At 39.9% G+C, this 17,578-nt stretch overlaps 1 protein-coding gene across 4 annotated transcripts in view; it reads right to left on the reverse strand.

Moving 5' to 3' along the window:
- The window catches only part of ADCY2 (adenylate cyclase 2), a 196,326-nt gene that overhangs the window by 15,554 nt on the left and 163,194 nt on the right, over window positions 1-17,578 (reverse strand). For all 4 annotated transcript variants that reach the window (XM_075052496.1, XM_075052495.1, XM_075052497.1 and 1 more), the window contains 4 exons: window positions 13,044-13,163; window positions 10,747-10,931; window positions 9,106-9,190; window positions 2,927-3,085 (listed from right to left, as the gene is read on the reverse strand). In XM_075052496.1, the coding sequence (XP_074908597.1) occupies window positions 2,927-3,085; window positions 9,106-9,190; window positions 10,747-10,931; window positions 13,044-13,163 (549 nt within the window). The remainder of the gene's footprint in view (window positions 1-2,926; window positions 3,086-9,105; window positions 9,191-10,746; window positions 10,932-13,043; window positions 13,164-17,578) is intronic.

Here is a 17,578-nt window from a genome sequence, read left to right on the forward strand (position 1 = left end):
GACAGGAGCAGACATTCAAATAGAAGTGCTGTTGTGACACGGGAAGGTCAGTGTGCCTTACACTGCTGGTTGTCCACCCAGTATGGGCACAGCCAACCTGTAAGAACAGGTTGCACGCCTGACTGTTACAATGACAGACACAAATCTTCTTTTTCTATAACCAGACTTATCACTCCTTCCTCTCCTCCACCTCAAAAATAAATGAACACATTGTATGTAAACACTTGTCATATGCTGAAGCTCAGCAACAATGTCCCATTTCTCTTCCTTCCCCTCTAATACTGGGGCAACAGCCATCCCCACTAATGCTCTAGAGCATAGTGCCAACATGAAAACAACAACAAATGGCACAGTTTATAACCAGATGAGTAGTAATTGTGGCTGTCATAATAAATGTCAGAGAATTTTAAGGAGGCATTCCCGGCTTGTTTATTTTGATCATTCATAATAATAAAGGCTGTGGCAATTGGGTGTCTTAATTTTCCTACAAGTACTTCTCTTGAAACAGTACTCTCCAAAATGTTTCATCAGAAAATTAAATGCAACATCATTCCAGGAAGGAACGGCTTTGCTTCTTTCAGCAAAAATAAAATCATCCTGTCTCCTGCAGTCAATCCCCCCCCCCTTTTTTTTTTTTTCCTCCCTTTGATAACATGTGAATTTCTGCTGGTTGGCTCTCCTTACTGTCCCCCCTTCTTCTTCAGTGCCTGGAGATCTTCTCGGGATGGAGGAGGCAAACCGGTCCCATTCTACCTACCTCTTGGAAGGGTATGGTGGTCATGTTCTCTGGGGCAGAATTTCTGCTCTAAGTAGGGTGCTGGCTCCCTCCTGTAGCTAATGAAACAGGATTCCTCTTGCTCAGTAATGTGCTTGCCAGTTAGCTTGCAGCACAAAAGCTCCTGGGCACTTTATTACTAATAGGGGATCTGGATGCTAACGGCACAAAGGAAAAGGCTGCACAAGCCAGGTGCAGATACATTTAATCCTGGCCCATTTCCTGCTTTTCATTTTATATTTGTTCCTATCGTTCTCTCTCGCAACTGGGAAGTACCCTTTTTGGTACCCAGCATGCAGACTATAAGCAGAAATCCGGTTCCGGAGGTTCTGGTAAAGCAAACAAACCTTTATTACAGTTTGCTCTGAAGTAACTTTGCTTTTATCTTATCAGCATTAGTCAATGTGTATCCTGTTACCACCTAAAAGTACACTCTCACTACTCCCAGTTAGCATTCATCCACTCATCTTTCCCCCTTTCATTTCTGCTGCCTGTTCTTCAGCAGCACACTTTGTCTTCCCTTCTCTCCATACAGCTGCATGCATAAAATTCTAAGAGAAGTAGGTATTCTGAAACAGACTATTCATCCATTAGATTAATTTTCATCTCAAAATCTGGTTTAAACAGAAAAGAATATACATAAAACCATATTAACATGAATGTTTGCAACTAAGGAAAACATGGACAAATTTCAATTCAGTATCTGTTGACCTAAATATCTACACAAAGAAAACAAAGGCTTGATCTTTCCTAACATATTCTTAGGTGTATACACATGCAGACATACAGAATGTCCTTTAAGGCTCAACACATCCTTGCTGACACTGAAACAAATCTGAAGATACAACAGATGCTTATATTCCTGAACATTCCCAGGGACTTGAAAGGTTCTTCCCTCATTGAAAACTGTGTTTACAGATAAAACAAGAAACAACTCAAGATTTTTTATTTTTTTTTTTTAAACAATGCCACTAAAATCATGTCAAATCATTTTTACTTCATCTGACATGATAGACTGGACAGCTCAGCACATTACAATTTCTGTTCTTCACTAAATTTACAAAAGCTCATTCCAACCTAAGAATCTTGAGGGGTGACAATATAAATCCAGTTGCCAATACAAAGGTAAGCAGATGGTGTTGCTCTGCTGGGGAGCCAAGATGGAATAGCACATAAATGAGAAAGCAATCTCCTGATGGTTTGCTGTGTTTAATGCCTGAACTGAGAACTGGAGCTGAGCCAACGTGGCTTCCAGCCAAGGTCTTCACAGGATTCAAAGGAACCCCATGGCAGTTTCCATTTGACATTAGCTACCAAATTAATATTTGCAGGTAGTCCTGAAGTACTGAAATAAAGTACTGATTAGTACTGCTTAATGCAAACCACAGTGAAAGGGAAGACATCGTCCTTTTTGACTCAGGAGATCAAAAATTAATCCCTAAAGCTGCCCTCTCGCCTCTTTTGTCAGTTTTGCAACAATTGTTTGGTATGCACAAGTAATTAAAACTATTCCATTTAAGATCTCTAGAACTGCTACTCTCTCCAAATGCTTTTATTTTTTCATCCTTTTTTGCTTTATTAAAACTGGGAAGCAGTATTAGGAGCAGATCTCATTTCCACCAAAGTCAACAGGGGTCTTTAGTTGACTTCTCTGGTGCTTGAATTAGGTCCATAAGCAGTGAGTAAACAGGTAATTCAGTGTTCAGCACCTCTTTCCAGAATTAACATAGCCACTGTTTCAGGGAAAATGTTAATTGTCACTCCAGTAAGCAAGGTCTCCAGTCACCAGAAGAAAATTCATAACCTGGATGCAGCCCCACTCTGATCACAAAGGAAAAAGTATCTGAATGCATATGATTAAAATTTAAACCCATGTTGATTCAACCATCTCCTTCCTCCTCCTTACCCTTTTTTACCCTCCTTCGAAAGGCAAAGTGCATTGCCACTTAAGATAATTTCACATTTTTCACTTCAAGGTACTAAGGTGCATTCAGTGCTGTAAAGCAAGCCTTTCGGGTAGGTATGGGGGAATGAAAGTGACTGTAAATCTATACTCTCACTGTGTGGACCTACTGTTCAAATCAGCATTAAGTGGTATTTTGAGAATATGCTGCTTTCTTACAGAGCAGAGGATATACAGAGATGGCTGACCTCATTCTTCAGGTTTCTTGCCAAGAAGTGTTCAGCTACGTGGGCTGGAAGCACATTCTCCAGAAGCACCCGGTTTAGGTTCTCCATGGTTTCAATCTCCTCCCGCTCTTTTTTGAACTTGTTCTTCCACAGGAAGTCTAACCTACAGTAATATTCATTCTGTTACAAGAGGACACAGAGGTAAAGAAACAATAGGCATCTTGTCCTGCTGGAGTACAGGTTTAAGAGACAAAATAAGCACAGTACACCACCCCTGCAAGGCTATTACTTGGCCACTCAAGTACAATTCCAGATCCCACAGAAATCAAACCCCAAGCACACACTATGTGACATACATTTCATCAAACTTATAAGGCCCCCCTACAAAAAAAGGCCCATAAAAAGGCCCAGGAAAAAAATAAAGTTGCAAGGTGCCTTAAACAATGGAAGACTTATTTATTTACTCTCAGGCTTTAGTAGAAATTCATTCCAGAAATCAAACACTGTTATGGAAACAATTTACAGTTTTGCAACTTAATATGATGTCTTATTTATCTGAAGTGTAGGATTGCACTTACAACAACGGGCATTTCAGGAAGACCCTAACTTTTACCAACTTGAACTTATGCAGTCAGCCTGGTAAAAAGGGGACAGTACAACAGTAGTAATCCAATGGTTTAACGCTATCATGCAGCCTCAGTGAAGACTATGCTATTAACCAGGAGAACATGATTATGATGACAATCTTCTTAGAGAAAACCTAAAAATGCTAGCTAGTATTATTAGCAGCCAGTAAGCATTCACACCAAAATGAGAGTAGTCCTTCTGATTGGTCAGTAGCTGTCACAGCTCAAAATGATTCATAGATATTTTGTTGAGATCACAGCCAAAGCTAGAGTAGAAATTTGAAATGAGATGGTATTAAAATGATTTGGCAAGCTTTTAAATATGTATATTATACATTTATACATTTAAGTTTCCCACATAGATGATAAATTCAAATGGCACCAACTGTATTCATGCAGAAAAAAATCCAATAAAAACCTGGGATGTCAAAATTATTTGCATAAACTGACAAAACTAAACTGGATGCCTGGCATAAAGCTGAAATTCGGTATCCATATATATTGTACCAGCTTTATATTGAAAAGAAAAGGTGCTAGATAAGCTGAAGTCTTCAAAAAGATATGTTTCTTCTTTAAGAGCTAATCTTAAACAGATAATTTATTTACTGCTTTATTATTTATTGAATGAAATTTAGGCTGCCACAAAAAATGGCAAAGGGAACTCAGAAATCAGAAAAAATAAAGCAAAATGTATTCTACAATTTGCTTTGAAATTAAAAAGTCAATGTATCATATTTCAAAATGCCTAGTCAGACTTTTAAAAACAAAAAGCACTACCTTATTAAAACTTACTTTAAAACATGGATTTTTTTGTTTGTATGATCTAGCCAATTTTGTATACATGTCATTAAAGATCCTGTTCAATCTTTGTAGCCTTTCAGTCATATGGAAACCAAGATTGTTTCCTACTTTACATGTTATCTCCAGAACCTTTTCAACGTATCAGAATTAAAATATCTCAGTATGGCTCTTATACATCTGCAGGCACAAGATCCTTGAGATACAAAATTTTCCTTCTTCACCTTGTGCTGCTTCACTTAACAGCACTTCCCAGTGGGTGAGCATAGTGGAACACCCAAGGAGGGACGAAGGACACTGTGTTCCTCCAGGCACCACAGAGCAACCGGCTTCCTCCAGGACAAGAGACTACCATGCATCTGTGCAAGGCAATGCAACGCAACCCCAGAGGTTCAAATCAGCGGTAATTTCTTAGGCAAAAGTAGTTAAGTGCAACAAGAACTGATTCATGTCTCATTGATTACACAGAGATAGGTTTATCTATATTTTTAAATTCTAGTGGGACACTCACCTGGGTCTATTTTCAATATTTGCCTGAGTGAGGCAATGAACTAATTCTCCTCACTGAAAGAATGTCACATAGAAAGTCAAGATAAACAGCTCAAAAGTAGCTGCCTATGCCACAGGCTTCTGCAGTCGGGGAGATGAATGCTATGGCATTCAGCAAAGGGGCAGCAAAGGCAGCACTAAAGCAGGTAAGATCACTAGAAATTAATGGGCTTTCATTCAGGTGAGGGAGCTAAGGAGATTCCCCCTCACGGCCATTACTTACAGACAGCAAGTCTGAGAAACTGCATCAGCACCTTAAGAAGTTGATCAACAAGAAGTCATCAGCTCTAAAGTAACCAAAATGAAAAGCTGCTGGTCTGAAACTTGTGGTGGATAGCCTGAGCATTCAAAACAGCCACAGTATCAGACAGCTGACAAATAGTAAAGGTATAACGTAAATCTTTAGAAAACAACTGCGGTGACCCTGGGAACAATAGAGCAAGGTACTTCAGAAAAAACTATGCTAAGGAAAAGAACTATTTAGACATATTAGCTAAAGTTGATATAATGGGGATGAGTTGACACCTCTTCTGTAAACATGCCTCCATCTGTTATGAAGAAGTCAATGGTCATGTGAATAGGAGTGAAGTCTGAAATAAGTTTTCATTTAATTCTTTCAGAAGAGGCTCTTGAAAATACTACATTATCTAAGAAGAGAAGGTTTCTCTCACAGAACAAAAGCTCACTAAAAAACAGAAGAGAGACTACAGATAACAGTTTTCACGGCTGAGGGAAGTTGCCATAAACATCTGGGCAGTAAAACAGCCAATGGAGTTCAGTGTGGATAAACACAATACAATCAATCGTAGGAAAAACAAAATATTCACCTAGCCTACAAAGTAACGGGATAAGTGTAATTTTAAGTACTGGTGGGAAAGGAATTCACAGTTTATGTCAATACTGGTAATACAAACTGGGCTGTAAGAGAGATTTAACTCTCAACAGCGTTTACATGTGAGCACACTCCTTACACAGTCTAGCGCATACCAATCTGCATTCTCCTGGTGTCCTGGTTTCAGCTGGGATAGAGTTAACTGTCTGCCTAGTAGCTGGTGCAGTGCTGTGTTTTGAGTTCAGTATGTGAAGAACCTTGATAACACTGATGATTTCAGTTGTTGCTCAGTAGTGTTTAGACTATAGTCAAGGATTTTTCAGCTTCTCATGCCCAGCCAGGGCACCTGACCCAAACTGGCCCACGGTGTATTCCATACCATGTGACGTCCCATCTAGTTTAGGAACTGGGAAGGGGGGGGCAGGGATTCGCCGCTGGGGGACTGGCTGGGTGTCGGTCGGCGGGTGGTGAGCAATTGCCCTGCGCATCATTTGTACACTTCAATCCTTTTATTACTACTGTTGTCATTTTACTAGTGTTATCATTATCATTATTAGTTTCTTCTTTTCTGTTCTATTAAACTGTTCTTATCTCAACCCAGGAGTTTTACTTCTTTTCCCGATTTTCTCCCCCATCCCACTGGATGGGGGGGAGTGAGTGAGCGGCTGCGTGGTGCTTAGTTGCTGGCTGGGGTTAAACCACGACACCTGGGCAATGCCTGGGCAGGGTGCAAGAGTCGCCATTCTCAACATACCGTCTGCCTGCTGCCAGCCTATTTTCAATAACTCTAACGGCATGCATGCAGAGTGAAATGTGTCACTTGATCTCAGTGTCAGGGAATGGTTGTAGCCTACACTGGCATGACCATCAAAAAAAAGCAGTTCTACTTTCTCCAGCTCACTGCTAGCTGCTCACTCCCATCCTATGCTCATTCTTTTGGCACAAGCATTGCTGCAGCCCTACCATAAAACCAAATCAGGAAATAGATCTGGCTGAAAATCAACCATTTTTCCAGGGTTAACTTTTAAGCCAGATCATTTCCCTATTTTCAGCTACTATACAGCTCCGCAGGCAGCTGTGCCAGTACAAATGAAGAGATGCAAGGATAAGAATTAGTAGCTGAAGGAAGGCCTACTTCTTTCGGTAGGGATGCTGGTTGAGCAGCTGAAAGTATTAGTTGAACCCAAGAATTAAGTTGGCTCATAAAACACATAATGATATACTAGCTTGCTCTCTCTTCATCCCCGTTCAACCAGAGACGCACATCCCCCCTCCTGCTTTTGCATCTGGACAGGCATCTCTGACCAGTGGTGAGCAGGTTCACAGAGCTAGGCTTGTAGGAAAGCATTCACTTTTTGTTTAGATTAACTTTCTATTTACTCACTCTGGGGACAGAGAAGCACCAATGCCAGCTTAAGGGAAATGGAAAGAGCACCCTTTTCATCAGTGGCTATTATCTTTAGCATTGTTAAAATAATCAGATATTAAGAGAAGAGAAAAGAAAAGACATGTTGTTATCTTCAAAGTAGAAAAATGCAATAGCAAACAGAGAAATTACTTGTATATTACCCTCTCTGGAAGAAGGGTAAGGAAGAATTTTACTTTGCCTACACTGCCAAGATGGCTTGACAGCATTCTGCAAGTGCCACTCAATGGAAGTGGCAAGCAGAAAGCTTAAAAACAAGAAGATGGACACTTCCACGTGACTTTTTCTCAAATTGTGAAATTCATTCTCAGACAGTGTTGGGAAGACCAGGAAGATCAAATGGGTTAAAAAGGGATCAGACAGTGTAACAGGAAGCAGAGCAGCCAATAGTTATTAAACGTTGCCACAGAAATGCCGACTGGCGGAAGGCGGGAAGCCTATGTCCCTGGAAGCGTCAATCTATGCAGGTTCCCTTCCTCCCCTATTCTTTTCCCAAGCATTTGCTACAAGTCAGTATCACTAACAGTAACTTAAAATGGCAGGTCTTATGCCAGGTATGTATTAAAATTAGTGCATAACATTTTCTAGTTATCATTTAGACAGTTTGAAAACACAGAGGTTTTCTCCTCCTTCTTTAATGGAGAATAAATTAGCAGAAAAATCAAAGGCAAAAGACTGACGAGCCTCAAACAAGTGACATCACAACAAAGATCCTAGACTACAGTTCTGAAAACAAAGACTTTTTCCATTACAGCATCATTTTTCAGTTGGTGTGACAGGGAACAACACACACACTGTTACTGTATGCAAAAGCAACTTTCTTGTTGACATGACTGAACCCCCAAAGAAATGCTCTCCTTGCCCAGTGAAGATGACATTCCTTCTCTCCTTTTTCCTTGTTGTTGCATCCCCTGCCTTCATCTGACACCTTGGTTGACAGGGACTAAAGGTTCTCAACTGGCGTGCTGAAGTACTTATCCCTCTTTCTGAGTGGAAGTAGCTGTGCTCCAGCCTCACTCTGCTACCATCATCAAATGAGCAAACTCTAATACGGTGCTGGCAGCAAGGCAGATGAAGACTGCTATTTCTAACTCAAGAAGGATGTTCCCCACTACAGCAAATACTGGAAAAGCTGCCAGATAAGAATTTTTTGTCTAGTAACCTGCGGGGCCTGCTTGGCAATTGAAATGACAGTCATGTTTTGGGGAATTGTAATGTAAATGAGTGATTTAAAGACAGTCTTCCCAAGGCTGCAGGCGATGGTGGTACAGGCTGTTCATAACATCTCACACGGATTGCCTCTTCCATCTCGGAGCCCTGCCTTGCGCACTGCATTGTTTCTGGCACGACCAGCTGGAATTGCAGCTTTTAGCCATGGATCATGGACAGACCCGAGGATTTAGAGAAAGAACTGCCCTTACACCTGCCCTCACCTTTGTAGAGAGTAAGACCATTGATATTACGTTTGTCCTGAAAAAGCACAACTGGATAATAAAAAGAGTAGCTTCCTGTGGGGTCATAGTTTTAGTGCAACTGTGGCCTCAGCATGGGGTACACTTCTGTGTGCATGCTACACTGTTTCTGTGTCTGCATCAAATTGTAATAACTGCGAAGAAAATAGCTTGTAATTAAGCAACTAGGGAGACAGCAGATGGATGCAGACAGATGGGAGCACACTAGGAAGCTATGAGACAATACTGGTCAGCATGACAAGCAATAGTCACAGCACACCATCAGCATAGTGTCTACAGTCTCAATGACAGTTATTGGTGAGTTTTAAGGGCATATTGGAAGGTAATACAGAAAATAGCTTTTTAGATGCTTCTGACAATACTTTGCAAGGGTGTGGGGCAGAATAGAACAAAGGTGTTTGTCAGAAAACCTGAAAAATGTTTGAGAGGGTGGCAGGTTGCATGTGGAGGCTGGCATTGTGTCCACTAATGCAGATGAAGGGAAGTATGCATCTTACCTGTCTACCCAAAACCAGTAACGTGACAAAGAATATAAACAAAGAAATTGAGCCCATTGTCTTCAGGTCTTTCAGTATTCCTGGCCTATAAAATAAAAACGTAAGTAAAGCAAGCTGCCTAAAAGTTAAAACAAAATTACTTTAGGACAAGAATAAAACTGCAATTTATACTACTTTCCAGTATGTAAACTAAGACCACTTAAATATGATATACTTTATTTTTTGATGAAATATTATTATTTCCATAATGAAGTTTTAATTAATTCTACTACATTCTGTGCAAATGTGCCTGCACTTTGAAGTCCAATACTAAGATGAGGATTTAGCAAAAATAATATCTTTGTTTGCTTACAAATGGAGAGCATTTGGTGCTTACTCTATACAGAATTCTGAACATTCTATATATTCTGTATATTCTAAACAGAAAAAAAAAGATTTTTTCTGCAATAACACTACCTCCATAATGGAGAGCTGGACCATATCCAGTGAATGTGAAGAAACGGAAACTAAAGCACCCAATTCCCAAGATGACTTTTCATCTCAGAATTACAGGAGGCACAAACTAGATCTTGTACAGATTGTATTAAAATCTCTGTTTTGGGAAAAGACACCAGAGGTAATGGGAGACAATTCACACTAGCACTCTCCTACTGATGCCACTGAAAGAAGAACCTTGACGAGAAATTTAGGAAGGAAAATACCAACACACAGCTTGACTGGCAAAACCAAGGCTGCCAGAAGCACATGCTAATTCTAACCTGTCATGTGGTATCATCACAGAGATATCCTTTCCACTAATGTAATGGAAACACAAAGACCTGGGCTTGTTTATTTAATCTTTAGATTTAAGCGCAAAGAAAACATGCACTTTTTGTAATTCAGATCCTTTTCCACAGTTGTCTCTGTGTCCTAAAGAACTCAAGCAGTTTAGAGCACAGGAAAAAGGATACTGAAACTCTACTCTGAATATTCAGTATTTCTGTTGTGGCATATGCACTGCACACTCAGCCTACATAGAAGAGAATCACCTTTTTCTTTTGAAAATGAGGTAGAAATTACATGTGTACAAAAAACATTTTACACAGCAATACTTAGAGTAATAATTCTGGTCTTTTGTAATATCACCTATAACAAAGACTTCAGCAGTCTCACTGAAAATTTAACATACAAATTTGCAAGCACAGCAAAAAAACATCCAAAGTGTAAGTCTACTATTTTTTTCAATAGCTAAGACTGAATTTGTAAAGTTTTAAGACAATATACTAGTTCTGAGAAAGTTGATTTTCTTTGGCTTGCAGCAAATATGCTTTAACAGCCATAATTATATTCAGCCTTAGGCCTTAACAACCTTAATGATGACTTCTTCCTAATGTTCTTTATTACAAAAATGCAAATTAAACCATACTCTATTTGCTATAGTACGTGATTTAAACACCTTGCCCACACTTGTTTATTTTATCCTAATGCTCTTAGGTGTGACATTAAATCATGTAACAGCAGCATGACAATGATTATAAACTGTGACTTACAAATTATGTAGCCAAACACATTAAAAAAAAAAATCCATTCCATGACTTAAGAATTGCCATAGGTAGTATTTAATTTCTATTAATTTCAGAAGGACTGGAATTATCCACCTACCTTCTGAGAGGTGCCATTGCATACATAAATTTGCTGTAGTCATCCAGCATAGGCCCGTGAGTGTGCAGAAGGATAACATTGTAGCCCACCAATGCAATCAACATTATCACCATTTTCAACTCATAATTTATCCTCAGGAAAACGGAACAGGAAATGAGCCCTAATATGCAGCTGTATATAAAATACTGGAAAAGAAAAATCAAATGGAAAATATTTAGAATTTGGCTATTGAGTAGGAAATCATACATAATAAGATGCCCTGGCCAGTTTAAAACAAATTATTGACTGACCACTTAAGCACAGAATATATCACAACATGTAAAGAATCAAAGTACCTGCAACATTATGACTTTCAGATAGTAACAACGAGATGTCGGTATTTCCTAAAATAGACCCTATTACTTACTAGGCTCCAACTCACCCAAAACTCAGTAGAATCCAGATTATGCACCTAATTTATGCTGCCTAATTTTCATCCTTTGTCACTTTTGACTTATTTGTCTTCAGTAGCGAGGAGTGCCTATACACAGGATACTGCTACTGGTGTTGAAGTCTAATGTGAGAGCCTACTGCCAGCAGACTGACAGAAGATTTATTCCTGTGCCACTGTATGGTTTTCACTCATGCTGGAGTTGAATAACTACCCAGTACATATTAGTAGCATACGGGTCAAGGTAAAATGTCTAAAGATCTGAAAACAGTAATTTCATTGTCTATATTTGCAGTGTTTATAAACTGATGCAATACACACAGTTGTTATGAACCTCATAGATATGTAATTTTACAAACTGTAGAAATATGGCTAAGACATGAAGAATATAAAATTATCAACATCCTTCTGTCAAATCTTGATTTATGACTACATAAGAATACATTTAATTGTTAAAAAAACCTTTTTCTTTCCGATGTCATATATACCAGCAAAAATATCTATGGCTGAAGTTAAATTCCTCGAAAAATATTTTCTCTGGATACTTTCTGGAAATGGATTAGGGCATCAAAATTAATGCTAAAACAGAAATAATACATTCTCACTAGAAACATTATCTTGGTCCTTAGGATACAGCACCTTTGCCAAAGATGCTTCCTGAAAATTACAGTCCTGTACCTTGTACAGAAGTTACCTTTTCTGAAACTACAAAGCATTCTATTTCTACATATGCTATTTGCAGATTATGGTTGACTTGTTGATGGCAGTACTTTTGACAGGACCTGAATCACTGTATATTAATTTTGGAGGATCACTGAGAAGAATATTTTTCACTGTACCCATCAGACAGAATTGACCTGCCATCTGAATCTCTGCCGTTACTGTAATTTACTTGCAGATCTGCTTGAAATAAGAAATAGAAATAACGGCTGTTCAGAGTCACCAAAAATAAAACTCTGACGGCTGCATTCCACAGGAGGTCACACTCCAAATTCAGTGTTATGTAAAAGAAGCAGCAACCATTTTTCACTCTGTAAGGCATTCTACTCGTGAAGTTAGTTTTCCAAAAAGAAACAAGCAAACAAAAGGCCGTCTCGAATCCACAACTGGATGCAGTTTGACAAAGACCAAGAAACTTCCAAGTGGAATAGACAGTCTCTGCTAGTGTTCCATAGGAATACAAAGACTAGATTGAAAATTTCAGCTAAAATTTCAGACAAGGGTGAATGGATTAGAGAAGAGTGGCACAGCCACACATTTAAGAATGTAGACTCCGATATTGTGTATTGCAATGCAAGATTCCAGTAAGCAACAAGCAGATCAGGAAATGAGTCTGTAGGCAACCCTGCATGAAAAGCCACACCAGGTTATGAAGCTTCTTTTTGAAGATGCCACCTTAAACTTCTTCCAACTGTAACTTAAATATATTCAAGGCTATTGTTTCTGAGTGCTCAACACTGCAAATAGATTTTTCAGTTCCTGGAATGGAACTGAAGGAACTGAAATTTCATGCTTTTAACAAAAGAATTTGCGAGTTTAGCAGACGCTTAAAGTATTGTAGCTTCAATCCTTCTCTAACCCTTTCAGCTTTTCAGACTAATGCAAAAAGGCTTGGGTGAGCTATGCTTCTTAGTTATCAGACTGTTTCCTGCTTTTTAATCTGACATTCATTAAAACCTCTATTTTCAGAAGTACTAACCTCCTCTAACTTCCCACTTCCTTCAAATGCAGTTGCAGATGACTGAAAAAACATTAAGCTTTTGCTGCAGTCCTAAAAACTGGTGGGTGTTTAACTTCAAGCAGATACAGCAACAGTCAATTTACTGTAATTGTTGTAAACAAACAAAGAAATGTAAAATGAACTTACCGGTAGGAAAAAACAGTTGTTTTGTATACACCACCGTGTCTGATTACTTGAATTAGGAAAACTTGCATTTGATGAATTAAGAACTGAGGGGAAAGCTTTCACAGCATTATCCAGGAAAAACTAGAGAAAAAACAACATATAATCCATTACCTTGTTAGCTGTTTAAGGTCAAAATAGAGAAGAGAAATGAAGAAGTGGAGAAAGCCTTGCCAGTAATCATTTAACTTTGGTATTTCACTGCAAATTGAAATAGAAAAGGGAAAATGACATCACTTGATTAGTTGTTCCTGCATGCTGAGACAAAAACAACTTTGTTAACCTCCATCTGACACTTTCCATTTGAATAAAAGACCAAAGGCTCTTTGTTATGTTACTTTCACATATCAGAAGCTCACACACGAGAGATGATGAAATAAATTCAATATGAATAATCCCTGGGTTTACCTCAACTGAACCTCCTATTTAAACACAGGAAGAATTAAAGAAAGAATAAGATGTCTTTGTTGAAGTTAGTTTACACAGATGTAATCCTTCTTATAGTAACAATGACAATAATATTGGTACTAATGTTATTGAAACGGAAGAATGGAACCAGTATCTCCTGGGTCATCAAATTTAGCCAGTCGATGTCACGGGTAACTACCACCATACAGTACACTTTGATGTACTGACCCAGTGCTTTCTTCATAACTTCAATTTGAATACATTAATTCCACTGCTTTGAATCTCACCACTTAAACTGTTTCTGAGTTTAACCAGTATTCATGGCCAGCTCCCCTGTTTTTTTTCCTTCTTGTGCTAATCTCATCCTTTAGCTTTCAGATAGCTCCTTTCTCTCCCTAATATTTACGTTGCCAACACTTAATGCCATCTCAGCCTTCGCTATGCTCAGCAATCTATGTTTTTCTAGTTTCTTCCCAGAAAACAAGCTCTTCATTCCTCTGATCATTCTAGTAACCCTCTGTACATACCTCTTTCAATTCAACCTTCTGGGTGACTAAAACTGTAAAGACACTTCCCAGATTTTATCAGTGAGTTGTGCAATAGCATTAATACTAATTCTACAGAAAATATGTTTTCATACATCCTAGAATGACAGCTCCCTTGCTCACAGCTACAAAACCTTAGTAACTCACCATACCTCACGCAAGTGGGGCTCAGACAGATCATGAAGTTACAGCAGCTTAACACATTGCTGCACAATGACATAATCCCAACCCCTAACATCATGCTCAGCAAATGTGAGGTAGTTTTCCTTCACTGGGGCTCACTTAGCTAAATGTGGTTTATACTTACCATGAGTTAAGAGCAGTCACATGGGTGGTTATTGTCATTCAGCTGAGTTGTCATTAAACCCACATAATTAATCAAAATCCTGAAATCATGGCATCTCTACCTGATGATTTTCCAACTTTTATCAGAATTTCTTGTCACTGGTCTCTCAGGCCAACCATAATCTCGCACTCTGTACTAAATTTCATCCTAGTTGTTTTACTCCAATCCTCAGCTGACTTATTCCTTTCCAAAATCCCAAGCCTCCCCTCACAGCCATTGCCTGTCACCTTAATTTCATCAGCGAATTTCACAGTCCCTCTCATATGCTCTATATGAAAATCCACAGTGGGCTGACTGTTGCAGAGCTCCACAGGTTGCCTCCTTCTCACCCGCTGTTCTCTGCACGCAGCCAGTTTGTAACCCACCTCTAAGTTCTTTTCCCATCGCCATCTTTACCTACTGCCCCAGAGAAAAACTGCTCAGTTCACTCAGAGTAACCAAATCCAATCAAAATCGTTTATTGATTTCCTTACTAACACTAGATCTGGTCAGCCATAGCTCTCTGTAGCCACGTCCTGAAAACTTCCAAGGATGGAGCCCCACAACCCCCCTCAGCAATTTTTCCCAGTGCTGTACTGTAGGGTTCAGCGTTTGGAAGATCTCGTGATGTCATGGAAAGTTGGAGGGTTAGTCGCAGCCTTATGACGTACCTGTAATCCCGCCTACCCTTGTTAGTATAAAGGGAATTAACTGCGCAATAAAAGGCGGAAGTTGGCGCTCACACTGTGTGTGTTATCTGTCTCTTTCCCTGGTCCGGGCCGACCAGTGGTCTAATCGTGGCACCTTGACATGTAGCGAACGCTACACTGTACTACCTGCACAGTGTCTTTTTTTTTTTTTTTAAAGACTATCCAGCCTGCCAGGCTACCACCCATGGTCAGTGCCCCTGGCTACGTTTTGTGGCGCTGCTGAGAAGAGTTTGAAACCAGTATCAACGTAACACCCCTTCAGCAGAAGCAGGACCGGTTACGCGCTCATGAAGGTGATCAATATGCCACCTGTTACCAAGACTGCTTTATAAGAAGTTGGCACGACCTGCGGAGTAACATGCAGAATGGGCTCACCTTTGTTTGTTTGCACTTTCAGGTTGTCTCCCTTTACAAACACGCTGCTCTGAATGTTTATGTGCAACTGCACATAATTAACCCACAGTCAGTGAACTATACATTCAGGATCAGGATCAGTAATACGACAGATAAATCACAATACCAGACCCTACAAAATGTTAATAAACACCTACACATTTTGAAACATCCTTCTGTAACTGATCCCGAAGAGCTCTAATCAGGCACAGACGCAGAACTCTAAAGGCTGTGTGGGTTAAACACGCACTCTCCCACTTCTGGGAGTGGGGGTTACCCTACTTGCGCAGGAGAGGTAGGTGCTCTAGCTTTACGGGTACCTGCGCTGCTCCGCACGACCCGTAGACGCCCGAGCTGGTGAGAAAGCGCCGGGCGAGCTGCTGCGTGGGGACAGAGCCGAGGCGTGGGTCCCTGCGGGTGCTCCGCGCCATCGTCCCACCACCTCCTGTCCCGTGGGGGGCCTGCTCCCACTGCCCGAGGCCGAGGCGCGATGCCGGAGGGGTGACTGGGGGCACTGCCGGACTCGTAGGTCCCTGCCTCCTGTTACGGATCTCCATGCTGCTTTTATACTTTTTTCCATGCTGTTTCCTACTTTGCTTCAAATTCCCTTTGAAGTGCCTTGGTTTGTTTAACCCAGCTGATGTCAGACTTCCTCTTTAACAGGAACTGTTTGGGGCAAATGCCCTCCAGACAGCTTTTTAAAGCATTTAATCCCCCTCCCTGTCCCCAACTATTTACACTGACATTCTCATCTTAATAGGTGTTGTTAACCAGGTCATTTGCCAAGGGTGGGCAAAGAGAGTCTCCACATTCCACTAATGGTGCATTTACTTTTTTTGCTAACATGAAATAACTGTATTTAGTTTCAGAATCCCATCCCACACACATCCACAGACTAAAAGATTATGTACCACGAACTCAAACACAATTATATTATATATATACATATATGTATATATATTAGACCCTTTCTTTTCTGTTAAAGCGTTTTAATTTTGTTTTAGAGGTTTGTACAGGGCATCTCTGACCTATAAAAGTTACCTGTATACACAGAATGCTATATGAAATGTGGCACATCTGTGAATACATAAATAAACACAGAAAGGAAAAAAAAAGGATATGGCAGTGTTGTCATCTCCCATGAGCCAAACAACACTTATTTCTGAATGATGTGTTTGTACTTGTCTTTCTTGTCTCTCATCAGTTATCTACATCTGCTATCACGCTTCAGAGATATATATTGTTCTTCAACATAGTATTTTTTTGTAAGAGACAGCTCAGTCCTACTAAGCAGTCACACCTACTCAAATGACTCAAATGAAAGCAATATTTTTTATGAATACCAATGTTTGCCACGGAACATCTGAGCACACTACCATTAAATTCTAACTTCATATATTCTAACAGCTTTTTCTTCTCTTGTGTTCATATAATCTGCAATCTTCAGTTGTGAGTTTTTTGCCTCACACAAGGACAATACCTGCTGTGCTGCTATTTCTTTCAAGAGGAACCATGTGGTGACAGACCCTCCCCCCCAACATGGGATAAGCAAGCTTGTGCATTTCGCTTGTTATCTGACCAAGAATCTGCACAAGACTATGTAATACACTAGGTTAGACCTTACTAAGAACAAAGCCAACCTTCTCACTAAGGTACTTTCAATCCTTCTGTACAATCCACAAGGCACCAGAACTAAGGCTTCACAATGAACATGGTCCGACAGCCTGTAAACGTGGCCAAGTTGGATGGGTGGTATCTCACCTTACTAAGCAAGTGGGCTTGCTGATTTCCATGTTAATGTGCATAAAATAGCATCCTACTGAGAAGAAGGAAAGGTGGCAAAATTTAATATTAAGTGCACTAATCAAATGCACATTGAATTATACAATTATGGAATAAACAATAAAACATGCAAAGTTTCAATAGTTACTGTGTGAATGGGTTGACCCCTTGATAGGTGGGCAGGAGGGAGAGAGCTGGGAAATAGCCCTCCATTGAACTACGGAATCATAGAGTAAAAGGCAAAATTAATTGATTCAAGTACCACACATAGTTCAACTGTGGTCATCAGCCTGTGGTAGCATGATGTCATGCAGTAGCCATCTGTAAAGACAAATA

This window comes from Buteo buteo, chromosome 20 (genome assembly GCF_964188355.1).
Source record: "Buteo buteo chromosome 20, bButBut1.hap1.1, whole genome shotgun sequence".
Lineage (NCBI taxonomy): Eukaryota > Metazoa > Chordata > Aves > Accipitriformes > Accipitridae > Buteo > Buteo buteo.